Source organism: Nyctereutes procyonoides, unplaced genomic scaffold, assembly GCF_905146905.1.
Source record: "Nyctereutes procyonoides isolate TBG_1078 unplaced genomic scaffold, NYPRO_anot_genome, whole genome shotgun sequence".
NCBI classification, from domain to species: Eukaryota; Metazoa; Chordata; class Mammalia; order Carnivora; family Canidae; genus Nyctereutes; species Nyctereutes procyonoides.
The window spans coordinates 33,830,595-33,856,010 of record NW_026575047.1 but is presented as its reverse complement, the minus strand read 5'-3'; the positions used below and the strand labels follow the sequence as shown (position 1 = coordinate 33,856,010).

Below are 25,416 nucleotides of genomic sequence, written 5' to 3'. Positions count from 1 at the left end.
TGGGCGTTGCCTAAGCCTACAGCATCTGGTCCTCCTGGGGCCCATCACCCGGCCAGGGTCCATCACCTGGTGTCTGCCACAGGACCCTCCAGGGTCAGAGGACCGCACACAGCACCCTCCCTGATGAGGCTTTTCTTTACCTCAGCCCATCTGCGTGACATCCCCTTCCCAGCTGGACCACTCAGTCCTGGGCCAGGCATCAGGGTCAGGAGTGCCCGACACCAGTTCCCTGTTTTGAAGGGAAGGATGGTGTCTCATACATTTTCCTGGACTTTGGAGCTACTACCGCTCCCTCACAATCAGTAGCCCAGTGTGACACATCAGGTGCCGTCCCCCAGGGCAGCAACATGGGTGAACAAGCCTGGCAGGTGGCCCATCTCCTGTTTCTCCATTTCTGTTAGAAATTCAGTTCTTTAGTCACTGAAAGACAGCATAACTAGGAGGCAGTCAGCGGCAGTTGGGAATAGAAGAGGGAGCCGTGGAGACTGGGCGGGGGGTGGGGGTGGGAGGGGGTGGGGGGCGGCCAGGGTGGAGTACAGGCCCTCTCCCAGGGGCTCCTTGCTCCACTGCAGCCACTTCTGCTGGGTGGAGATTGAGGTCTGACGTATGAATGATAAGGCTTTTCGGAGAAAGCTGAAAATTGAGATTTTTGGATAAGATCATGTGATTTTTATTTTTATTTATTTATTTATTTTTAAGATTTTATTTATTTATTCATGAGACACACAGAGAGAGAGAGAGAGAGAGAGAGAGAGAGAGAGAGAGAGAGAGAGAGGCAGAGACACAGGCAGAGGGAGAAGCAGGCTCCATGCAAGGAGCCCAATGTGGGACTCTATCCCGGGTCCCCAGGATCACACCCTGGGCTGCAGGCGGTGCTAAACCGCTGTGCCACCGGGACTGCTCAGATCATGTAATTTTTAAACCAGAGGCAACTGATTAAATATTTTTCAATATTTGTGCAAGCCGAAACGAACAAACAAGATCAATAAACTGACAAAAACCAAATCTGCAGGCAGTGATTGTGGAGCTGTAATCCCAAATACCCTCATTAGGACATCAGAGCAAGGAGCCTCCTTGAACCAGCCTGCCCACTGGCTTCCAAAGGTCAGCCTCGGAAACAGTCCAGTCTGAGTCCCTGTGAGGCTTAGGAAAATATGGAAAATGCAGATTCTGGGGCCCCAGAGCCCTAGGTCTATGGAATCCATCTGTGGGCTGTGTCCTCAGCCTCTGTAGCCTTTCAGAGCTCTCCTCCAGGTACTGCTAATGCTCGGCCAAGTTCACTCTCTGAGGAGGATTTCCGGACTTCCCTGATGATCACAGTCCCCTGAGGCTCTTGGCAAAAAACACAGCTTCCCAGTCCCATTTCCTGGAGACGCTGAATCAGTGGGTCTACAATGGGGTCTGGGAATTTGATTTTAACAAATTCTTCCCCAAGAAGCCTGGAAAATCCTTGTACTTGTGTCCTCCGGAGACTGGGAGAGGGAACCTTTGCCCAGAACCACACAGAATGACCCTGCCCGTCTGCCCCTCACTGAGTATCCTCCTGGACGGCACCCTGTGGGTTGCCCACCAGGCGGCTGGGGCATTCGGGCACGTCCTTGGCAGGAGCACACCACTGGTGTGTGCAGGGCACGCTGCACGTGGTTTGGCAGGAGATGGCCAGTTGGTTTCTGCAGCCTGGCCAGGATGAAGCTTGGGGCTGGGCTGGGCTTGGCTGCCTTTTCAGCCACAGAGAAAGCCTGGGGGGCATTTGCAGGATGCCCAGACATTTCTATGGCTCCAGGGGTCATTGTCCCGAGCAGCCAGGATTTGGGAGAGCTGGGCCTGTATCTGGTTCATCAGGGCAGGACCTTGGGCAGAAAGACCTCAGATGGGCCAGTTTCCTAAGTGCTCCCCAGAGCCTGGGGACTGCAGAGGGAAAGGAGACAAGAGCATCAGCCCCAGGATCCCTGGGACAACCCTCCTCCGCCCCCACAGTAGTGCTGTTCTGATGTGTATGTGTATGTGTCCACACGAGATTTCTTTTGAAGATTTCTTTTGAAGAGTAGATCTGGTGGCTAAAGAAGTTTGAAACACTTAATCTGGTGCAACTCCTTTATGTGAGTGATGAGGAAACAGGCCTAGCAAGGAACGGGCTGCTGAGAATGCAGAACGATGTTCCCGGGGGACTTGGAGCCCAATCTGTTACTCTCGCTTTGTGGCTTGAGGCCGGCTGTGTTCCTCTCTGAGCCTGCAGCCTGCAGATTTTCCCACGGGTGTCCTCCCCTGGACTCCACAGCCCCAGGGACGTGGGCAAAATTTAGAGGATCCATAAACTCTGATGGGAAGATACTACGTCTTTAAGTTCTTTTATTTCTAAGTTAGCATTTCCTTCAATTTTGCATGTTAGCACCAAACTACAATAGCATTAGGAGCATCTGTGACTTCGTTACCGAGCTAGAAAACCAAACCATTTTTTAATAAAGATTTTTATTCATTCATTCATTCATTCATGAGAGAGGGAGAGGCAGGCTCCTTGCGGGCAGCCCGATGTGGGACTCGATCCTGGGGTCCCAGGATCACGCCCTGAGCTGAAGGCTGACGCTCAACCACTGAGCCACCCAGGGGTCCCCCAAACTATTTTTCTATCTCAAACCAAATCACTGCTCATCACTACTGCAAAATTACTGTAGTGGTTAAATTTGCCCTTAGGTCTTTTTAAACAGGTTCATAAAGGAGCGCTTAAGTGTATATCCCACTTCCAAAACAATTTTGATGACTGTGTTTCAGTATAATCCATTTCCTTGGCCCTCGTTTGCATTTTATCTTATGCGTTCGAGAATGTCATTCTGAGAAGGGCTACTCAACAAAAGAGATTAGTTAAGAGTCTTGCTCTGAGAAGACTCTGAGAGGGATTCTAACAGCCTCCAGGGCCTGAGCACAGGGCTGCAGGTTTTGTCCAGGCCTAGAACCTTCTCTTCAAATGGAACCTTGCATGTAACACAAATAACCCAGAGTTGCTCAGCTGGAGTGGGGGCCTCACATCTGGATGGTCCTTCTCAATCTCCCAGGGGCAGGACACCTACCCCACTGTGGACCCTGAGAGTGCATTTAAAAATCTACCAGGCTGGGGGATCCCTGGGTGGCGCAGCGGTTTGGCGCCTGCCTTTGGCCCAGGGCGTGATCCTGGAGGCCCCGGGATCGAATCCCACGTCAGGCTCCCGGTGCATGGAGCCTGCTTCTCCCTCTGCCTGCTTCTCCCTCTGCCTGTGTCTCTGCCTCTCTCTCTCTCTCTCTCTCTCTCTCTCTCTCTCTCTCTCTCTCTCTCTGTGACTATCATAAATTAATAAAAAAATTAAAAAAAAATCTACCAGGCTATACAGTCCACCCTAATAATCATAATGGCCCACACGCGTGGTCAGCAAGCCGTGCACTGCCGTGGGTGGATGGGCTCTTTCACTAAGAGCACAAGCAATTATCCCCATTCTACAGATCTGATATTTCTCGAGAAACTGCCAAGTCTTAACTACCTAGAGCGCTAAGGCACTGTTCTGACAGGTAGAGTCTTCAACAAAGACGAAAGATTCTCATCCTCCTGGGGTTTACATTGGAAGAAAATAGACAAATGGAAAAAATAATTAAAATGCTAAGCCACATAGTGTGTCAGTCGTGCTATGGGGAGGAATACAGCAGGGAAGAAGGACAGGGAGCCAGGGAGTTGTCATTTGAAGATATAGTGGTCAGAGGAGGCCAGTGAGCCCTCTGAGCGGGACTGGAGGGAGGCGAGGGTTTGGCCTCGCGGGGTGGCACTGGGCTGGGGGGCAGGAGCACAGAATCGCAGGCCAGAGCAGGTGTGGCTTTTTGAGGGCTGAGTGGCAGGAACTCAGCAGGTGTAGCAGATAACCTTGAGTGACCTTGCCCGGGGCCTCCCTGGCTGTGGCCAGAGGTTTGCCTTTCTCTGTGATGTGGCCTGGGCAGGAGTGGGGGCCTCCATCCACCGCTGTGGGGTGGCTCCCTCTGGCCGCTGTGCTGCAAGCAGCCTCTGGGCAGGGCCGGCTGGGGGTTATGGGGTAACAGGGCAGAGAAGTGGGCCTGGGGAGGCGGGGTTCGGCTCGCTCCGCCGCCTCTTCACGCCGGGTGTCGCTGGCCGCCCTCTCCCCGCAGGCCGCGACGTGGATGGCCGCGTGGCGCTGGACGTCGTGCACCCCGTGCGCGTGGACGCGGGGGGCTCCTTCTTGTCCTATGAGCTGTGGCCGCGCGCACTGCGCAAGCGGGACGGGTCCGCACCCCGCGCCGCACCGGCCTTCTACGAGCTGCAGTACCGCGGGCGCGAGCTGCGCTTCAACCTGACAGCCAACACGCACCTGCTGGCGCCCGGCTTCGTGAGCGAGACGCGGCGGCGCGGCGACCTGGGGAGCGCGCACATCCATGCCCAGGCGCCCGCCTGCCACCTGCTTGGCGAGGTGCAGGACCCGGAGCTGGAGGGCGGCCTGGCGGCCATCAGCGCCTGCGACGGGCTGGTGAGTGCCCCGCACCCCAGGGGACTCACGGAGCGGGGGTGGGGGTGCTCCTGTACGGTGGGGGGGTCCTGTCCCCCAGGGTGGCAGTCTTCGAACTTGAGCCGGAAGCACGCTTGTTAACAGTGTGCTAGGGTGGGGTGGGTGAGGCTCCCAGGCCTGCATCTCTGAGCGTTTCCCAGTGTGGAAGTTGCAGGTGCAGAGAGGGCTCTTTGAGAATCACCCTGTAGACCAGGTCACTCCTAACACAGCGCAGCTGTCCGTCCTGGGGAGCGTGGGTTATGCCTTTGTTCTCAGTGGGGCAGCCTCGCCTTTACCTTTCCTTCCCGAGAGCCTCAGCCACCCTGCCCCGGGTGGAGGTGATGCTGGCTATGCTGCAGCCTTGATTGCCTCCCTCTGCTGGGGTTGGCATGGCTCCCACCTCAAGCAGCACAGGGATCCCTCTGCTCCTGGCCAGGTGACCAGATATGCCCTCCCCTTTCTGGGGATGCAGGTGTGGGAACCGTAGGGGGGGAGGAACGTGTACATGGTCAGTGGGTCAGCCGTCTACCGGGCCCAGGAGGGCCCTCAGCTCAGAGCGTGCTCAAGAAGCCACAGGCTGTAGCAGGACCACTGCTGCAGGACATCCAGACCTCTGAGAGCCGGGGCCTGTCCTCTCATATGGTCATCTTGTTGAGTCTGCAGCAGCTGTGCATATTGGTGTCGTTCCCATTTACAGATGAACAGAAGGCTCAGTGGGAACCTTGCCCAGGGTCCTTGCTGCTGGTGCACTTTCTGGCCCTCGGGGCTCCCAGCCTTGTGCAGCCCAAGGGGTACACTTGGTGCAAAGAGGGAGCTGCAGAGGAGGCAAGACCCTCCCCCCAGAGGGCTGGGCTTCCTCTGGAGGTGGTGGGCTATCCAAAGATGCCTCCCCAGGCCCCCCTGCCCTGGCCTCTGCATGCCGGCGGATGTGCCCGAGATGCCCCTGCCTGTTTCCGTGCTCTGGCAGGCCCGGGCAGTAGGATGTCCTGGTGACTATGGGCATCTCAGTGGCTTGGGTGTGGGCAGGGCTGCATTTGGAGTGATTCATCACCTCAGGGAGATTGGGATGCAGGCCAGGGGCAAGAGGACACAATGGCTTGCATGCTGAGAAGAAGGAAGACGGTCTGGATGCCCCACTGCCTGACTCGAGGCAGCCATCTGGCACCATGTTGAAGATGCCATCCTAGATTTAGTGTGGCTGCATTTCCTGCTCCTAACTGGGTGTGCGTGGGGGTGGGGGAGGGTAAAGCAGACATGTGGAGCATCCTCCTGAGAGTACTAGCTTCTGAGCTCTGCCCTGAGGCCTTGGGCTGTGTGAAATGGCTGGGAAGGCCATGCAGGGCAGAAGGAACAGAGTGAGCAGAGGCCCAGAGGGGTGAAAGCACATGTATTGGGGGTTGGTCAGAGGCACTGAGAGCGTGGGGCCTCAGGGACCGTGGGGCGGAGGAACCCATTGCGGCCTTTCCATGTGACCCTGGCGCTTCTTCCCAGAAAGGTGTGTTCCAGCTTTCCAATGAGGACTACTTCATCGAGCCCCTAGAGGGTGTCCCAGCCCGGCCCGGCCATGCCCAGCCGCACGTGGTCTACAAGCGCCAGGCTCCTGAGAGGGAAGCAGCACTGGGTGGTTCCAGGGCCGCAGGCACCTGTGGAGTACAAGGTATGTGCCTCTGCTGCCAGCTCTCAGAAAAGGGCTGCAGGCATCGGGCTCCTTTCCAGAAGCTTCTCTCATCAACATCTCCATGTCCAGCTCCCCTTGGACCAAAGGGATGCAGACATATCACCATAGCCCATGCCTTCCACATGCGCCACAGGCCTGAGGCCTCTGCCTCTGCCTTACTCACTGCCTACCACACCTGCAGCTCTGTTGTCCATTCTTCCTTGGGTGACCGGGCCATCAGAGCAGCTAGCCAGGAATGTCCTTCCCTTCCCTGCTCTGGCCCCAGCCCAGAATAGGTGAGCTCTGTTACTGGGGACATAGCACCAGCACCTCTTCTGGAGAGCCACATTGCTGGCCAGTCCAGATGAGGAGCTGCCCACGAAGGGCTGCAGGGGCCTGGGGGCTGCTTGGCCATCATGCCAGCTTCAGAAGCTGCCATAGCTCAGTGACTTTGTTCACGGGAACAGTATCCAGAGTTGGGCTTCTGGGCCCCAGTCTTCCTGGCTTCTGTGTGGGGTGGCTTAGACAGGGGAACAGGCCTCCAGTGGGGACGGCCTCCCAGGCGGGGCCCTGGGGTCCACCTGTGTGGGGATCTGCCAACCCCAGGGGACAGGGAGCAACACTGGAGATGGGGCCCAGGAGCTCCTTGTTCACATCTACTGTTTCATTGCACCCCAAGGGCATCCTCTGAGGCTCCTTGGCTGATTGCTGTTTATAGTCAGGGATGCTCCGGGTCAGAGGAGGGACGTGACCAGAGCAGGGTCACACAGCCCGGGTCTGGGGCAGAGCCACAGTGGGTGTCCTGGCAGCTTGCTCTGACCCAGCACTGTTCCCTCAGCCCCAAGTGAGCTGCTGAGCGGGGGCCTTGAGATGCACCCTGGGCCAGCCGCTAACCCCCAGGCTGCTAACCCCACCACCTGGGCCCACAGCATCCACGCAGGTGGAGGCGCGGCGGGAGCGGTGGGAGCAGCGGCAGCAGTGGCGGCGGCGGCGGCCCAGGCGTCTCAGTCAGCGCTCGGTCAGCAGAGAGAAGTGGGTGGAGACCCTGGTGGTAGCCGACGCCAAAATGGTGGAGTACCACGGGCAGCCGCAGGTCGAGAGCTACGTGCTGACCATCATGAACATGGTGAGGTGGCAGCTGGACACCAGGCCTGGGCAGGTGGGAGGCGGGCGGGGCGCGAGGTGGTGGCCCTGCTGGCTCTGCTGGCCTGTGGGGGGCGGTGCAGGGGGGCGGAGCGGGGTGGGGGGCAACCACCGTCCTGCACCTACCTGGGGAAGCCCCTAGACAGGTTGGATCATTCATATCGGTTACACATCTTCCTCCTTTGTGCTGGGACTTGTGGGCGCTGGGGATACACAGGCGCTCAGCGAGAGCAGCCCGGGCCTGCGACACCAGCATTTGTGAGAGTTCAAAGGGTCTGTTCAGTTTCGCAGCCCACCAGCTGCTGACCTCGGGTGACACTTGACCTGTCTGAGCCTCAGCTTTGCTCATCTGTGAACTGGGGATGACGATAGTAGCCGAGGGGCCTGTCCTGCCGACCTGGGCCCATGTGCCAGTTGAGAAAAGTGGGCCCTGAGAGGGTGAGTGACTTGCTCAGGTCACACAGCGAGGCAGGACAGAGCGGGTGGGAGCCCCGGCCCCCTCTCTCCTTGGTGCTCTGTGGCTTCCTGGAGCTGGTGACCCCTGGAATGGGTTGCAGCTCGAGCCACTCCGTCCCTGTGGCTGCCCCGTGAGAGGAAGGATCTGGGCCTTGCCACTGCACAGCCCCACCCTCCTGGGTGAGTGAGGGTTGTGTTTCATAGCTGGGCTGCGTCTCAGGGCTGTGCCAGGGCCAGAGCCTGTGATGCTTGCACCTGCCTGCCCCTCCCCTCCCCCAGCTCTGGGAGAAGTGCCCCCAGAGGTCATCTAGCTGTGATGAGGGCTCAGGACAGGAGGGGTCTCTGCCCGTGCCCCCTGCACTCCCACAACCTCATCAGCAAGCTCCGCTCTGGGCCAGCCTCCTGCCCGACAGTCAGGCTCCCTGCTCCTCATGGAATAAAAGCCACAGCCTCCTGTCTGGCACTTGAGACCTCAAAGGCCCAGCCAAGCCTCTGTGTGACCTTGTCTGCCCAGCGAGGGGAACCACTAAAGGCCAGGGCTTGGGGAGACCATTGCCAGACAGCAGGGCCTGGCCCCTCTGGGGGAGGATGAGCAAGGCCAGGTTCCCAGGCCACAAGGTCGTCCTCTCTTCTCAGGGCTCAGCCTGACAGAGGCCAGAGAGCTTGGCCAGAGCCAAGCTGGGTCAGGGGTCAGTCAATGAGCCCAGGGCCTGGCCTCTTCCTGCCTTCCTGTCCAGATGCCCAGAATCCATGTATTCACCTTGTGAGCCCCATCCTTGAGGAGTGGTCTGGCACGCTTGTTCCCTGACTCTGGACTATATCTGGCTTTCCCAAGCTGGCAAGTCCAGTATTGGTCAGCACAGAGTGGGGCTACCTGGGGAGGCGGTGGGGAGGGGGAAGGGGCAGGGACAAAGGGTGGCATGTGGACAGCCTCTGAGAAGGACCTGCTTGTCTAGTGTCCCCAGTTACTACTGCCTTGCCTCAGCCTCACCCTCATTTTCTAGAGGAGGGAACAGAGGTTCAGAGAGGCCTGGGAATTTGTTCATGGTCACACAGCAGGTTAGTGGCAAAGCTGGGGCTGGAGCTTAGATCTGTCTGCCTCCAAAGCCCACTTGGTCCTCTCTGCCCCAAGGCAGGCAGCCAGGGAGCAGTGGTGGCCAGAGCCTGCTAGAACAGTGGGGGATGGACAGTGGAGCTGGGGAGAGCTTACCCCCTTTGTCCGTCTGGAGCAAATGCTTGTTCACTTAACACTGATGTGCTGAGTGCCGGCTCCACCCAGGATTAGGTGATGGATGGCCAAGAACAGGATCCCTTGCTTGGGAAACTCTGCCTTGTTGTAACGTTTCTCCAAGAAGGTTCCAGGGAGGACTTGTTCCAAGGGATGCTAAAAAATATTCTGTGAAAAAAGATGCTACCGTTGAAGAAGTTTGGCAACAAGGGTTTAACAGAAAAGAACAGACTTGTTTACTGCAGGACTTATCAGAGCCTTCAGAGCTAATAAGCACTGAGAATTCCTAAAACTAAACAGAAGGTATTTTCCCAAGTTAGGAAGGAAGAGCAGGGGCTTTGGGTCAAACCTGGTTCTGGTCCCAGATTAACTGTCTCTTGGAGCCTCAGCAACAGAGGGGGATGCATAATAAATGGGGACGCTTACACCCACCTTAGAAGTAGGACAATCAATCGGGATGTTGCAGGTAGGATGCCCAGTACAGGGACTATTCCTGTTGGACTTGGCTTGTGTCTGATGCTACTGGGGTGGCTGCTACAGCACCTGCCCTCTAGCCCCACAGCCACCTGCAGGGCAGCCTCCCTCTGCTGGGGCCTCTGACAGGCCCCAGTTTGCGGTGTCCTCTCTGGACCAGACCCTATCTGTGCCTGGGAGCTCGGGGGTGTCCACTAGGCATCACAAGGCAGGTTCCCCACCTGCCCGGTTTGCACCTCTCATCCTGTGTACGCTGTCTCAGGTCACTGGCCCTTTCTGAGCAGCTCGTGTTGTACTGTCTGCCTGCTGGAAGCTGGTGGTCACCTGTCACCCCCAGATCTTTCACAATGTTGTACACCCAGGCTGCTGTCTGGGCCTCTGGCAGAACAGAACTGGGCTTCCTGGGGATCCTTTATCCAGTGGTGACCCCCACACGGACCTCAGGCCACTGACAGGCACCCTCCAGTTGAGCGAGCAGGTCAACCAGTGAGGACACTGCCTCCCTCCAGAGCCTCCCAGGGTCTGCTTGGTCTCTGTACTTCTTGGGGGCAGAGGTATTATACGTGCTAAGGGAGGGACTTGGTGTGGCTGGAGCTGCCCCCAGCCCTAAGTCAGGGTACGGGGGCCAGTTGTCGGGACAGGTGTCAGCAGATACTCAGGCACCCCCTACCCCCAGAGCCACTCTGCTGGGACCTCCTGCCAAATGCACCTGTCTGTAGTCTAGGAAAGACTTGTTCTCTTAATCCAACTCTCATTTTCCACTACTTTAAAATGAGACGATCCATTGATGATACGTGGCAAGTCCCCCAAATGGATTCATTCAGCAGATAGTTCTTGAGTGCCCATCATGTCCCGGGTACTAGACGTGTCGCTGGGCTGTCAGAGGGAGCCCCCTGACATGGCCGGCGTATGACGGTAATGAAACCGTCGTCCTCGGGAGCACACAGGTCAGCAGAGGGGCTGCTAGGAAGGACAGATTTGTGGTGCTTTGGGGGTTTCGGGTGGAAGGAAGGCCCCCCAGGGCATATGCTGGAGGGTTGAGAGCTGGAGAGAGGGCAGGATGTGACTGAGTAAAGATGAGAAGAAGGGTATTCCAGGCTGAGGGCACAGCATCTGCAAAGGCCCTGCAGTACAGAGGCTCAAGGGATTCTGAGAGTGAGCCAGAGTGGTCGGAACCAGGGAGTGAGGACAGCAGAGGTGGTCATCGTGGGGTCAGGACTGGGACTTTGTCTTCGCCTTGTGGATGGGAAGACCTTACCGTTTGAAGCAAGGGTGCAGTGTGATTGGCTTGTGTTTCAGTGGCAGGTGCTGCAAAGCTGTAGGTGGGCAGGGTGCATGGGGACACTGCCGGGAGACCCCCAGGGCTGCCCAGACGGGGATGCTGGGCACCTCGAGGAGGCAGGCCTGCTTGATGGGGGGGAGGCGGCGGCACACGGGGGCCCCCAGGCTTCTGACCTTGCTTCTCAAAGTGCAGCTCCTCCCTGTTGGTGCCCTCTTGCTGGTGTGTGTCTTATCCATTCCCGTTTAGATATTATTTTTCTTAGTGGACTTGCTAGAAGCAAATCCATGACTGCCTGTCCTGCCAGGAACCTGCCACCTGACCCCACCCGTGGACTGGCCTCTCTCTTGTTCTCAGGGCACTCTCAAAGGAAGATGGCTTTCTCCGCCCACTCCCCCGCATATTGATGCACCTGCCATCTTTGGGGTGGCCTTCTCTCTTGGGACTGAGTGGGGCAGCCCTACGGAGCCATGATACCCTGGAGAGATGTGCACACCTGGCACCTTCGGCCCAGGGCTAGCAGGGCAGAGGGGAGACCCTGGGGGCCCGTGCCTGCCCTCATGTCTCTCTAGGCTCTGCCCAGGTCTCCAGCCCCATGGGAGGACTCAGCCCTGGGGTGCTGGTCTTGGCATCCCCCAGGCATGAGGGGGCTGTAGGCTGTCCCAGGCCAGGACAGTAGACAAAGCAGCTGAGAGGCCAGCGTTTAGAAGAATGAGTTGGGGAAGCAGATCCCAAGCTGGTGCTCAGCCTGGGAAAGCCTTACGTGCAGACTCTGTTGTTGCCCATTTGGGGAAGCCTGCATGCAGGGGTGAGGACGTTCATGTGGGTGTGTGCGTGTGCACGTCCTGAGTGCAGCCCACATGCTCTAGGTGAGCCCCTTGTGTGTGAGCAGGGGTGTGCATGCCTTTGCATGGGTCAGCGCTGGCTGTCCAGACCTTCTCTGTCCAGGGCAACAGCCTAACTCCATCTCTCGGGCAGGTGGCCGGCCTGTTTCACGACCCCAGCATTGGGAACCCCATCCACATCACCATCGTGCGCCTGGTCCTGCTAGAGGATGAGGAGGTGAGAGGTCGCATGGCCCCAGGCTGTTCTGGGATGGGCATTGGCTGCCAGAGCCGCCCCATCCCCATCACCTGAGCTGCCCTGTATGGTAGGGCACAGCGAGCCTCCTTGGCCCGAGCTGTGCCCCTCCCACCCCCAAGCCCTGGCTGGCCCTCTCTCAGGTGCTCCCAGGATGTGCCTGTCGGGGGGAGGGGGGTGAGACTGGAGGCTGGACCGGGGCCACGAGCCTGGCTGTGGCTGTTCTCTCTGCCCCCAGGATGACCTGAAGATCACCCACCATGCAGACAATACTCTGCGGAGCTTCTGCAAGTGGCAGAAGAGCATCAACATGAAGGGGGACGCCCACCCACTGCACCACGACACCGCCATCCTGCTCACCAGGTGTCACCAGCCGCGGGGGGTGCAGGGCCCAGGGGGTGCAGGGCCCAGGCGGAGTGGGAGCTCCCTGAGCCTCAGGATGGAGCAGCCGGCCCCCGAGGTGCTGTGTGGGGGCAGTTTACTGACTTTGGCTGGAGACTGGATTTCTCAGCACTCGGGGAGATCTTGTTGAAATAGTCGTGGATTCTCTTAGAACCCTCAGAAACCACAAGCACACCTTCGCCCATCCTTCCCAGGGCTCGTGCTGGACATCATAGAGTGCAACACTCTGACCAGGGCACGGGCACGGTTTCCCCGGGTTGGGTTTCTCCAGCTGGGTTTGTGTGTATGTGTGCTTCATGCACGTTTGTCACATGTGTGAGTCCCGGCATCTACCCTGCGGGCTGGATCCAGGGCAGGCCCATTAGGAGGAGCTCTCAGGCTGCAGTCTCACAGCCAAAGCCACCCCCCTCGGCCCCGGCCCCATCCCTGCCCCACCTTGGACAACTGCAGATCTGTTTGGAGGTGGTTTTTTTCTTTAAAGATGTATTTATTTATTTTAGAGCTGTTGGGGGGTGGTGCAAAGAGAGAGGGAGAGAGAGGATCCCAAGCAGATTCCCCATTCAGCATGAAGCCTAACATGGGGCTTGATCTCACGATCCTGAGGTCATGACCTGAGCTGAAACCAAGACCCAGACACTCAGCCAGCTGAGCTACCCAGGGCCCCAAAGGGTCCACGCAGCCCCCTCACTGGGGCAGTAACCACAACTGTGCTCAGGTCTGCCCCCACCCCACCCCCGGCCCCAGCAGGTGTCCCATGTGCAGGAGGGCATGGCCTCCCAGGTGCAGCTGTGCTAGCAGGATGTCTGGGTAGGAGGGGGGCTGCTGTCCTCATGCCCTCCTGCTCTGGGGCCTCTCTGCTCAGGTGGGCCTGGCGCTGGGCTGAGGGCTGCTCTCTGCCCACGCAGGAAGGACCTGTGTGCAGCCATGAACCGGCCCTGCGAGACCTTGGGCCTGTCCCACGTGGCAGGCATGTGCCAGCCACACCGCAGCTGTAACATCAACGAGGACACGGGCCTGCCCCTGGCCTTCACCGTGGCCCACGAGCTTGGACACAGGTACTCCTCCCGCTGCCACAGCCGCTTTGGCATGCCAGTTTCACCTCTCCACTCGGGGGCAGCGGGCAGAAGAAGGCAGCCCGCCCCCCCACCTAGCCATGCGCTGTGCCTGCACTGTCCCCACCACACAGCCGGGCTGCTCTCCTGTCCGGTGGGGGAGAGGCCGGCCCGGTACCTCTGGGGCTGGCTCAGAGTCTCATTTCTAGTGGTGTTGAGCTGGCCAGAGTCATCAGCACAGGGCATCAGCTGCCCCTGCACACTGTTCTCGTGCTTGCATGTTGACCCTTGGTCCCGGCACACCTGAATTCCCAACTGCTCTGTGACCCCAGCCCAGTGCTCTGTCCTCTCTGGACCTCTGCTCCCTGGTGAGCAGGGGCTTGGATTCAGTGATGGCTCCTGGGTCTCCGTGTGGCCCGTGCCCTCGGCTGGCTATGCCCAGGCTGTTCAGACGGTCAGGAACCGATGCCGGTGTGCCACAGGCAGGTCTGCTTTCAGAGGCTTGGGCTCATGCAGGCAAGCCACCGTGGCGGTGGAATGAGCACTCTGCCCCACATCTGCCATTCCTGGGCTATGTTCCCTGCACTTCTCTGAGCCCCCTGGGCAGTTCTGAGGACTGAGCAAGATGGGGTTTCTGTGAGTGCACAGCACGGCACCCAGCATGTTATAAGTGCTGAGTAAATAGCATTTCTTGTCTCCTTCCCGAGGATGCCCTCTTGAGAACTTTTCTATGACAGGGCGGCTCAGATGCCCCTCACTGCAGTGCATAGCCTCAGGCTGAGGACCCATCAGGCTGTTCTAGGGGCCACGGAGGGTGCAGGGGCTGCGGTCCCCACCGTGCCACCTGGCTCACCCCTGTAGGTGTGCATCAGGCTCGAGCAGCCTGTCCCTGGAGGAGGGCCCAGGGAGTACAGAGGTCCCAACACATCTTAGGTCAGGGAGGCGGAGGCTTCCAGAGGGCTCAGCCTTCCTGTGGCCACACAGCAGTTTGAGGGTTTGGTGGATTCGTGCCAGCAGGCCTGTGGGAAGGGGCGGGCTGGCGGCTTCCCTCGGCTCACTCGCCCCTGGGGCCTGTGCTCTCACGCAGCTTTGGCATTCAGCATGACGGAAGCGGCAATGACTGCGAGCCCATTGCGAAACGGCCTTTCATCATGTCTCCACAGCTCCTGTACGACACTGTCCCCCTCACCTGGTCCCGTTGCAGCCGAGAGTACATCACCAGGTTCCTGGAGTAAGGCCCGCCCCGGGTGGGAGGGGCGTGCTGGGCTGGCATTCTGGGGCGAGGTGAAGGGAAGCATGGGGGGCAGCAGGTGGAGGGGGGGACCAGCTGGTAGAGCTGGGGGGGGTCAGCAGATGGGGGTGGTCAGCAGGTGGAGCTGGGGGTTAGTGGGGGGATGGTCAGCAGGTGGAGCCGGGGGCCAGTGGGTGAGGGTGGTCAGCAGTTGGGGGTGTTCAGCAAGTGGAGGGAAGCACTGAGGGAAGCAGGTGGAGGGAGGTACTGCAGGTGGAGTTGGGGGCCAACAGGTGGGGGTGGTCAGCAGGTGGAGCTGGGGGCCAGTGGGTGGGGGTGGTCAGCAGGTGGAGCTGAGGGCTAGTGGGGGGATGGTCAGCAGGTGGAGCCGGGGGCCACTGGGTGAGGGTGGTCAGCAGTTGGGAGTGTTCAGCAGGTGGAGGGAGGTATTGCAGGTGGAGCTGGGGACCAGTGGGTGGGGGTGGTCAGCAGGTGAAGCTGGGGGCCAGTGGGTGGGGGTGGTCAGCAGGTGGAGCTGGGATCAGTGGGTAGAGGTGGTCAGCAGGTGGAGCTGGGGGCCAGCAGGTGGGGGTGGTCAGCAGATGGAGAGAAGCACTGAGGGCAGCAGGTGGAGGAGAGGCCAGTCCCACTGGACTGGAAAGAGAGACCACCTGAGCTGTGTCTCTGACAGCGGGAGCGGACACATATGCAGAAAGGAGAGGAGTGGTGTTCCTATGGAGTGGGAGGTGGCTGGGACACGAGGGAGCTGACACCTGTCGGGAGGCAGGGAAAGAGTGGGGTTGCGGGGGCCATGGGTCCGATGGAGATGCGAACCTTGGGTTTGGCAGGGGAAGGAGAGCAGACAGGGCACAGGACTGGCCGCTTGGCCAGCAGAGTCCAGGGAAAAGCACCATCAATGATGCTGACACTAAAGCTTTCCCTTTCTTTCACATCCTTTTGATTTGCTATGGTATTTTTTCTTTGCTATTAAATGTTCTAAGCAAAGAAACATTTAAATTATCAGCACAAATTTTACGACTGATTTTATTTTGTGCTGCGCTGGTTATAAATGCAAATATGAGAGCGGTGACCTCCTATGTGAGTCACTAAAGTGCCGCAGTGCATATTCATAGGTCCCGTGAACAGTGGATATCTGCACAAAAGTAACTGGATGGGTTTTATTCCACTTCCTGATATGTGTGCCTTCTGCCAACACTTTGGCCCTCGACTTGCCAGCCAAGAAGTCTGAAGGGAAAGGGTCTGGGGGCTGCACCACATCCCCTCTGCCTCCTCTCTTCCAGCGTGTGCTTGGCTGAGATGGGGAAGTGATGCCAATAAGGAAGGGCAGATGCAGCTTCTGGGCTCCTCGTGTTTCTCGACATATCATTGCCTTCTTTCCACATTTTTTTTAAAGATTTTATTTATTTATTCATGAGAGACACAGAGAGAGAGAGAGGCAGAGACACAGGCAGAGGGAGAAGCAGGCTCCATGCAGGGAGCCCGATGTGGGACTCCATCCCGGGACTCTGGGATCATGACCTGAGCCAAAGGCAGATGCTCAACCACTCAGCCACCCACGTGCCCCTTCTTTCCCCATTTGAAGCGAGTTTTGGTTCCAGCGGACAGTGTGGCCTCTGCACCCTGTTGCAGTGTAGACTGGGTACTTTCTAGAGCTGTGCTAACATTGCCTACGGGATGGTCCGCTACCAATTCTGGGGTGGGGGGTGCTGCTCTGTTTTGGTGGAGCACATCCTCGAGTAGCTTTCTGAGAAAAGGTGCAGGGAGGTAAGGGGTTGGCTTGTTTGAAAGCATCTTTTTCTGCTCTCACACCTGATGGGTAGTTTGATTTGATATCACCTTCCAGCCAGAAGTCACCCGCAGTGTTTCAAAGGCTTTTCCCCATCTTCCTCTAGCTGCTAACATTGCCCCTGAGAAGTCCCATTACAGTCTCATTCCCAAGCCTTCCTGCAACATCTGCAAACTTTTCTTTCCCTTTTCTCTTTTGGTGATTGGAAATTTTGCAATTACATGCCTTGATCTGTCTTTGTTTCGGAGGGTACTTGGGGGGAATTTTTCTTTTTTTGATTGTTTTATGTTGATTCCTGTAGAGTTGACATACAGCGTAATATTAATTTCAGGTGTACAATTCAGTGATTCAGTACTTGCCTACACTGCCAAGTGTTCATTGTGACAGGTGCCCATCCCCATCACCTGTTCCCCCAACCCCCCACCTCGCTGCTGGTGACTAGAATGTGTTCTCTAGAGTTAAGAGTCTGTTTCTTGGTTTGCCCCACCCTCTTTTTTCCCTTTTGTTCATCTGTTTTGTTTCTTAAATTCCACATATGAGTGAAATCATATGTTGTTTGTCTTTCTCTGACTTATTTTGCTTAGCATAACACCCTCTAGCTCCATCCACGCCGTTGCAAATGGCGAGATGTCATTCTTTCTGATGGCTGAGTGATATTCCATTGTGTATACACCACATCTTCTTTATCCTTTCATCAATCCATGGACCCTGGGACTGCTTCCATATCTTGGCTATTGTAAATGATGCTGCTATACACTTTGGAGTGCATGGACTCATTCAAATTAGTAGTTTTGTATGCTTTGGCTGATACCTAGTAGTGCAATTACTGGATCATAAGGTAGTTCTATTTTTAATTTTTTGAGGAACCTCCACAGTGTTTTCCAGAATGACTGCACCAGCTTGCATTTCCACCAATGGTATAAGAAGATTCCCCTTTCTTCACATCCTCACCAACGTATTGTTTCTGGTCTTGTAATTTTAGCCATTCTGACAGGTGTGAAGTGGTATCTTGTTGTTTTGATTTCTGTTTCCCTGATGATCAGTGATGTTGAGAATTTTTTCATGTGTCTGTTGGCCATCTGCGTGTCTTGTCTGGAGAAATGTTTGTTCTGTCTTCTCCCTGTTTTTAGTTGGATTATTTATTTTGGGTGTTGAGTTGTATCAGCTCTTTATATATTTTGGTTACTAACCCTTTACTGGATGTATTGTTTGTAAATATCTTCTCCCATTCCATAGGCTGCCTTTTAGTTTTGTTGATTATTTCCTTTGCTGTGCAGAAGCTTTTTTAAAAAAGATTTTATTTATTTATTCATGAGAGACACACAGAGAGAGGCAGAGACACAGGCAGAGGGAGAGGCAGGCTCCATGCAGGGAGCCTGATGTGGGACTCGATCCCGGGACTCCAGGATCATGCCCTGAGCCAAAGGCAGACACTCAACTGCTGAACCACCCAGGCATCCCAAGAAGCTTTTTATTTTGATATAGTCCCAATAGATCATTTTTGCATTTGTTCCTCTTACCACAGGAGACATAGCTAGAGAAAAGTTGTTACAGCTGATGTCAGAGAAATTACTGGCTGTGCTCTCTTCTCGGATTTTTATAGTTTCAAGTCTCATGTTTAGGTCCTTAGTCCATTTTTAGTTCATGCTTATGTATGGTATAAGAAAGTGGTCCAGTTTCATTCTTCTGCATGTGGCTGTACAGTTTTCCCAGCACCACTTGTTGAAGACAGAAGAAACTGTCTTTTTCCCATTGCATATTCTTGCCTCCTTTGTCGAAGATTAATTGATCATATAATTATGGGCTTGTTTCTGGGCTTTCTATCCTATTCCATTGATCTGCATGTCTATTTTTGTGCCAGTACCATGTTTTTTTTTATTCCTACAGCTTTGTAGTATATTTTGAAATCTGGAATTGTGATGCCTCCAGCTTTCTCAAGATTGCTTTGGCTATTTGGGGTCTTTTGTGGTTCCCTGAAAATTGTTCTAACTCTGTGGAAAATGCTGTTGGTGTTTTGATAGGCATTGCATTAAATCTGTAGATTGCTTTGGGTACTGTGGACATTTCAATAATTTTTGCTCTAATCCATGAGTATGGAGTATTTCCTTGTGTCCTCTTCAGTCTTTTTTCCATCAGTATTTTATAGTTTTCAGAGTACAGGTCTTTTTCCTCCTTGGTTAAGTTTATTCCCAGGTACTTTATCAGTTTTGGTGTAATTGTAAATCGGATTGTTTTCTTAGTTTTTCTTTTGCTGCTTCACTATTAGTGTATAGAAATACAATGGATTTATGTATCTTGATTATGTGTCATGAGATTTACTGAATACATTTATCAGTTTTCGTAGTTTTTTGGTGGAGTCTTGAGGGTTTTCTCTATATAGTATCATGTCATCTGCAAATAGTGAAGGTTTTACTTCTTGCTTGCCTATTGGGATGTCTTTTATTTCTTTTTCTTGTCTGATTGCTATGGCTAGTATTTCCATTCCAGTAACTATGTTTTGTAAAAGTGGTGAGAGTGGACATTTTTGTCTTTTTTCCTGATCTTGGAGGAAAAGCTCTCAGTGTTTTATCATTAAGTATGATGTTGGCTGTGGATTTTTCATATGTGGACTTTGTTATGTTGAGGTATATCCCCGCTAATCAAAACCTACTTTGTTAAGGGTTTTTATCATGAGTAGATGTGGTACTTTGTCAAATGGTTTTTCTATGTCTTTTGGAAGGATCATATGGTTTTTATCCTTTCTCTTATGTGATGTATTGTGTTGAATGATTTGTCAACCTTGCAACCCAGGAATAAATCCCACTTGATCTTGGTGAGTTATTTTATAATATATTGCCAGATCTGGTTTAGTGGCATTTTATTGAGAATTTATGTATCTGTGTTCATCAGGGATATTGGCCTGTAATTCTTTTGTTTAGTGAGGTCTTTGTCTGATTTTGATATCAGGTAATACCTCACGGAATGAATTTGGAAGTTTCCTTTCTTTTCTCTTTTTTGGAAGAGTTTGAGAAGAATAGGTATTGACTCTTCTTTAAAAGTTTGGCAGAATCCACCTGTGAAGCCATCTGGTCCTGAACTTTTTTTTGTTGGGAGTTTTCGATTATTGATTCTATTTCATTCCTGGTAATTGATCTGTTTAAATTTTCTATTTCTTTCTGATTTTTTTTAAAAGATTTTATTTATTTCTTCTTGAGAGATAGAGAGAAGCAGAGACATAAGCAAAGGAAGAAGCAGGCTCCCCGCTGAGCAGGGAGCCCAATATGAGGCTCCATCCCAGGACTCCCAGATCATGATCCAAACCAAAGGCACACACTTAATGGACTGAGCCACCCAGGCGCCCCTATTTATCTGTTTTATTATTTTTTAAATTTTATTTATTTATTCATGAGAGATACACAGAGAGAGGCAGAGACATAGGCAAAGGGAGAAGTCCTGATGCAGGACTAGATCCCAGGACCCTGAGATCATGACCTGAGCTGATGGCAGATAGTTACATGACTGAGCTACCTACGGGCTCCCTTTCCTCAATTTTATTATTATTTTTAATTAAATTTTTTTTCCTTAATTAAAAAAAATACTTCACTTTGGGGTGCCTGGGAGTTGGGAGGCTTGTGAAGCAGGCAGGCTTTTGGGGAGGGGCTGTATCTCTGGGAGGTGTTCAGATATCTGCATGAGGCTCATTTCTGGTGTGGTTCCATTTCCCCAGAGAGGAGCTCTCCTGTCGTCCTGGGAGGTGTTAGGCATTATGGCACCTGCATGTGGAAGTGGCTTGGCGATCTCCACCCTTCCCTGTGGAGACTTACATTTTTCCCTTCTCTATAGATCCCTCCATAGGTCTTCGGGGGCCAGATCCTTTTGTTCACCCTCTTCAGGAGTGACCCTTGGCTCTCTGCAGGCAGGGAGGTGGTCATGACCTGGCCACACAGAATGGGGAGCGAATGTGGGAGCTGATGCCTCTGGTCCTCAATCCCACTGGAGCCCTGGCCTCCATGGCTCCTTGGGACTGGAGCCTGAGCCTTTCTCAGGCTCTGCTTCTGAGTGGTTCTTCCATGTAGGACATGGCTTTCAGCTCTCGCTGCCCGACCAGGTTTGCCACTGGTTGACCATCTGCTTCCCAGCTCCTGGGGTTTTGCTGACTTTTCATCTGCCATCACCTCCCCCTGGTTCCTTGTCCCTGAGGACTTATGCCCTGTTCTTTTCCTGTCATCCTAGGGGGATTCTGAGCAGGTGGGGAGTTCATCTGCCGTGGGTCTTCTAGAAGTCCCTTACTGCGGGGTGTAAGTGGGGACACAGGTGCGTCACTGTGGGTGTGAGCAGCAGCTCTAGCCTCTGACAGTGGAGGGATGGCAGGGGGCAGGGGGGCAGGGGCAGAGATGAGTTGCGGGTGATAGTTAAGGCCTGGACTCTGCTTGGCTTTTGCTTGTGTTGGCAGACACGTCCCACGGGGCTCCTGACGGGCCTGCCTCACGGGTGGCTGTCCGGGTTCAGTATATCGCTGATGGAATGGTTCACATTCAGAGCTGTGTGCCTGTTATCGCTACTGAGCCACAGATGAAACAGACCTGAACCAGGGCCGTAGCCTGGGCATGTAAAGCGGGCCTGAAAAGAATCCCCAGGGCGCGTCTCCTGCCCCAGATGGGGGCAGAGAGGAAGGGACTGGGTTGGAAGATGATCTGCCCCAACACCCCCGGGGCCTGTTCCCAGCTGTCCCCACCCAGGGAGCTGCCCCGCACCCTGCTGCCTCCGTGACAGACACACACACAGGGTCTCTGTGCTGTTTCAGTGGCTGGAATGCACGAGGGACTTGGCTCGGGGCCTAGGGTGAGGGTGGGAAGAGCAGGCTGGAGCCTGAGCCAGCCGGGGCCTTGGGAGCCTGGGCCCTGAGACGGGCCGTGTGGGGGCAAAGGTCAGAGAGAGCCAGCTTGCAGCGGAGGGTTCTGGGGGTCACACTCAGGCTGCAGGGTGGGGGGTGCCAGCCTGTCCTCCGGCGCCTCACCCTCCGTCTCCCCACTGGGTCGGAGCAGGATGAACAGGACGCATAGACAGTGCCCAGTGGGGTCAGCTGGTATTCCCTGGCCTTGGGGGAGGCTCAGGAGAGCTCCCGGGCCACCTCGCTTGCCCTGCACGCAGCTCTGGTGTGTGTCAGCGGGGTGAGGAGCCTGGCAGTGAGCCAGCCACAGGAAGGAAGGGCCTTTCCCAAGTACGTGTTGCTATTTATACCTCCAAGCTTGGGTTCCCTCAGGCTCCTCAGCCTCTGGTAGATAAGTCCTCAGAAGCAGGAGGGATGGCCCAGGGCCGCACGGAGGCAGAGACTAGAACTCGGGTGCTGACGTTCCATCAGCACGTGGGCCTGAATATGGCCCTGATTCTGGTGGGAGGTCTGGAGGACCCCTCCCCCCATGCCCCCAACCTGTCACACACATATAGGATGGACCAGAGAGGCTTCTGTCACTCCAACTGCCCGGCCCACAGGACATGACACATGGCAAGTTCCAGCCAGGAGACAAAGCCAGAAGAGGCCATCAGACCCCAAGTTGGAGGAGCCCCCAGGCAGGGTCTGAGGCAGAGGGGTGGGCGAGCCTCCCTAGCCCCTGTCTTGAATTGTAGGACAGAAGGAGCCCCAGGGTTGGGCTGACCCTGCCCCCCATCCTCACCCCAGCTGACACTTGGCCCCAAGGGCCAGGCCAGCCATCAGCAGGCACCTTTCTGCCAGGACTCAGCCGCTGTGCTTTTGAACTTACACTGGGGTGAAGTATTGAGGTCAGGCCTGTAGATGGACAGGCCTTCACTGGGGCCACCCAGCAAGGGATATGGGGGGCCCCCAGCAGCCTGAGTCTGGCATTAGATCCCAACCATTAGTGTTCGCTGGTGGGACCCAGAACAAGGGGTGTCCTGCCTCAGGCCTGTGTGTGCATGGAGAGGCATAGGGTCTTCCTCCCAGGTGGTTGAGGAGCAACCGAGGACCTGGCCCATGATCATCTGGGGTAAAGGGATGGGTCCCAGAGCTGCTCATTTGCTGACACCCGCTTTAGGGGGTCTGGTTTCCACCAGCATAGGTGGTCGGGGTGATTTGGGCAGAGGGGTCCCCAGGGCCCTCAGCAGGAGTCTAGTCTCAGAGGCTGTGTTCCCTGCAGCTCTGGGTGGGGCTAGTGGCCCTAGGCAACCCCACAGACCATCCACCCCACCCTGGGCCCCACAGCCTCCCTCAGAGGCTGACTGCCCCCAGCATTGCCCCCTACCTCCCGCCCTGGCTGATGTGGTGGCCTGCTTCTGTCTTCTTCCAGTCTGTCTTGTGGTGTGTCCTCTGTCCCTTCCTGTCAGAGCCCAGTGCCCATCACCTCTGTCCTTCTGACCCTCTGCTCATCTGGCCCCCTACCTTGTACCAGCCACCCTCTAGCATCCCAGCCTGGAAAACTGGAGGGTTTCTCCCCACCCTCTCCTTGCTGCCTGGGCCAACTACCCATCACCCCCAATCTGAGCTCTCACCAGCCATTGCTGCCCTGAGGGAGGTCCCTAGACACTTGTCTGACCCCTGCAGGACAGCAGTGAGCCCTGGGCTGGTTGGTCAATGTGCAGGGCCTGGCAATGGTGTTGGGATAGACACTGCCCCCCAGAGGCCACAGCTGTGCACAAAGGGCCCATGGACAGATGCGCTGGCAGACAAGGGCCAAGCCCAGCCTGGGATGCCCTCCCCAGGGCCCTTCTGCATCCATGTTCCCTGCCTGCTGCTGTGGCGTCTGGGCAGCCTGGGTCCCCTGCACTGCCAGGGAAGGCTGGCAGAGGGCAGACAGGAGTGAACGAGGAAGTGACAGGGTGGCAGCGCTATCCCCGGCCCAGCATGTCCCTGACCCAGCGTGTCCCCCACAGAGACCCCAGATCTCAGCCTAGGGTGGGGCCCGCAGAGGCACACTGCTGTATCAGCTGTGAAGTGATGCTCTCCAGATCTGGGGCGGGGGTGGAGGCTGCAGGAACTCAGAGCAGCAGGGCCAGGGGAGGGCTGGGCGTAGGGGAGGCTTCCCTGGCCGTGCCCTTGGGATGGGTCTCTGGGGCAGAGTTCAAGGTAGTGTGTGCAGAGCACTGCAGGTGGAGCCAGCAGCTTATGCAAATGTGTGGCCCCAGGAGGGGGGTGAGTTGTTTAGTGAGCCAGAGTGCCTGGAGGTGAAGGGGAGAGTGAGAGGGCCCCGGATGCTAGGTTGGGGGTTGGAGGGTGAACTGGGATAAGGGAGAAGGCTGCCTTTTGCTTGCAAGGTTTAGTGTTTTATGCCCCCTTTTCTCCTCCCTTCCCTGCAGCCGGGGTTGGGGCCTGTGCTTAGATGACGCTCCCACCAAGGATGTCATTGACTTCCCCTCTGTACCCCCCGGGGTCCTCTACGATGTGGGCCACCAGTGCCGCCTCCAATACGGGGCCTACTCTGCCTTCTGTGAAGACATGGACGTGAGTGTGGGATGGGCATGGGGTGGGGGCTGCCTCCCCAGCCCACAGCAGCCGCTGGCCTGAGCTTGGCCATACAGGATACTGGGAGACACCGTGGCTGTGGGATCAGCTGTGGCTGGGTGGCCACAGACCCAGGTCTGAATTCTGGGTGGAGCCCCTCACCTCCCAGGGCCAGGTTATGAGACAAAACAAAACCTATGCTGCATATAGACTTGGGGGAGACCATAGACTCAGAGGGGACCCTAGACATGGGGAAACTGTAGACCTAGGGAAGATCGTAGACCTGGGGGGGACCATAGACGTGGGTGATTATAGACCTGAGGGGGACCATAGACCTGGGGAAATTGCCCAAAGTGAAGGCCATCGTCCTGTTACGGACTCCCCAAGCCTGAGGTGGGTAGGTATCTTTCTAGGCAAGTGGGCAGGGCTGATTTGAGAGTAGGTGGGCCTGGAGACAGGTCAGAGCAGGAAGCCCCAGGGCTGGGCACCCCCAGCACCACACAGTTGGGAAAAGATGGGAGGGGCCTTCTGGGAGTCCCATCTGCAACCCCCACTCCCATCCCCTCCCTGAAGCACCAGGGAGGGGTGAGAGTATGGCCCATGTCTTCCGCCTTGGCCTTGCAGAACGTGTGCCACACTCTCTGGTGCTCTGTGGGGACCACCTGTCACTCCAAGCTGGATGCAGCCGTGGATGGAACCAGGTGTGGGGAGAGCAAGGTAGGGGTGCCACAGCCTCGGCTGTGGAGGCGGGTGGGTGGGGAGAGGTTGAGCTCCCGTTGTGCCCATGCTCTGGAGGCCGCCTGGGTTCAGACCAGCTTAAGCTCCTAGCAGAGCCCCAGCCTCCCCCAGCCTCCCCTACTCTCTCCAGCCCTCCCCATGTCTGCAGAGAGGAGGTGGTGCAGCGGCCCCACCAGAAAGTCACGGGCTCCCTTTATTCCCTGCTCCGCTCCACCGTGGGGCCTGAGTCTTGGACGACTGAGAGGGGGCCTCCTGACTCCTCAGTCCCACTGGGGCAAGGATGACTGGGTGGTATTTCCCTACCCCCATCTGTCTTAGTGGTGTCTGAATGGGGAGTGCGTTTCTGTGGGCTTCCGGCCTGAGGCTGTGGATGGTGGCTGGTCCGGCTGGAGCCCCTGGTCCATCTGCTCGCGGAGCTGTGGCGTGGGTGTGCAGAGTGCTGAGCGGCAGTGTACACAGCCTGTGTGAGTGCGGGTCTGGGGGCAGCAGGGATGGGTGGGACTGGGTGCCCTGAGCAGAGTCAGCCTACCATGGAGAGCCTGGCTCTGTGCCAGCCTCCTGGGCTCCAAAGCATCCCCATAGAAGCCATGCCCAGCATATCCACGGCCACCCTGGTCACTCAGAGGGGCACCCCGGAGGCTAGCAGAGTCCCCAGTGTTGACTGTGCTGCAGACAGGAACACCAAGGCTCAGCATTGCAGTAACTGGCTGGAGGGAGGCAGGAGAGGCCAGGGGTAATGAGCTTAGACTCTGGACCTTAGACGGATCAGGGTTCAGATCCTCTCTGCACTTCTCCTTTGGGTCTCTATTTCCAGGGAAACTGGACTCTGGGGTGACCGCAGGGCCCCCCAGCAGAGCTAAAGCATGAAAACCTGCAACTAGTAGGTAGAAAACACTTAGTAAGGACTCACTTATTGG

General features: G+C 56.1%; 1 protein-coding gene across 1 annotated transcript in view; it reads left to right on the top strand.

Moving 5' to 3' along the window:
- ADAMTS7 (ADAM metallopeptidase with thrombospondin type 1 motif 7) overlaps nt 1-25,416 on the top strand; it is a gene marked incomplete at its 5' end in the record, with an annotated part of 41,776 nt that overhangs the window by 3,356 nt on the left and 13,004 nt on the right. The window contains 10 exons of the mRNA XM_055326871.1: nt 4,144-4,499; nt 6,009-6,174; nt 7,104-7,300; nt 11,733-11,816; nt 12,073-12,197; nt 13,142-13,291; nt 14,376-14,519; nt 23,617-23,761; nt 24,386-24,478; nt 24,818-24,963. Of these exons, the coding sequence (XP_055182846.1) occupies nt 4,144-4,499; nt 6,009-6,174; nt 7,104-7,300; nt 11,733-11,816; nt 12,073-12,197; nt 13,142-13,291; nt 14,376-14,519; nt 23,617-23,761; nt 24,386-24,478; nt 24,818-24,963 (1,606 nt within the window). The remainder of the gene's footprint in view (nt 1-4,143; nt 4,500-6,008; nt 6,175-7,103; nt 7,301-11,732; nt 11,817-12,072; nt 12,198-13,141; nt 13,292-14,375; nt 14,520-23,616; nt 23,762-24,385; nt 24,479-24,817; nt 24,964-25,416) is intronic.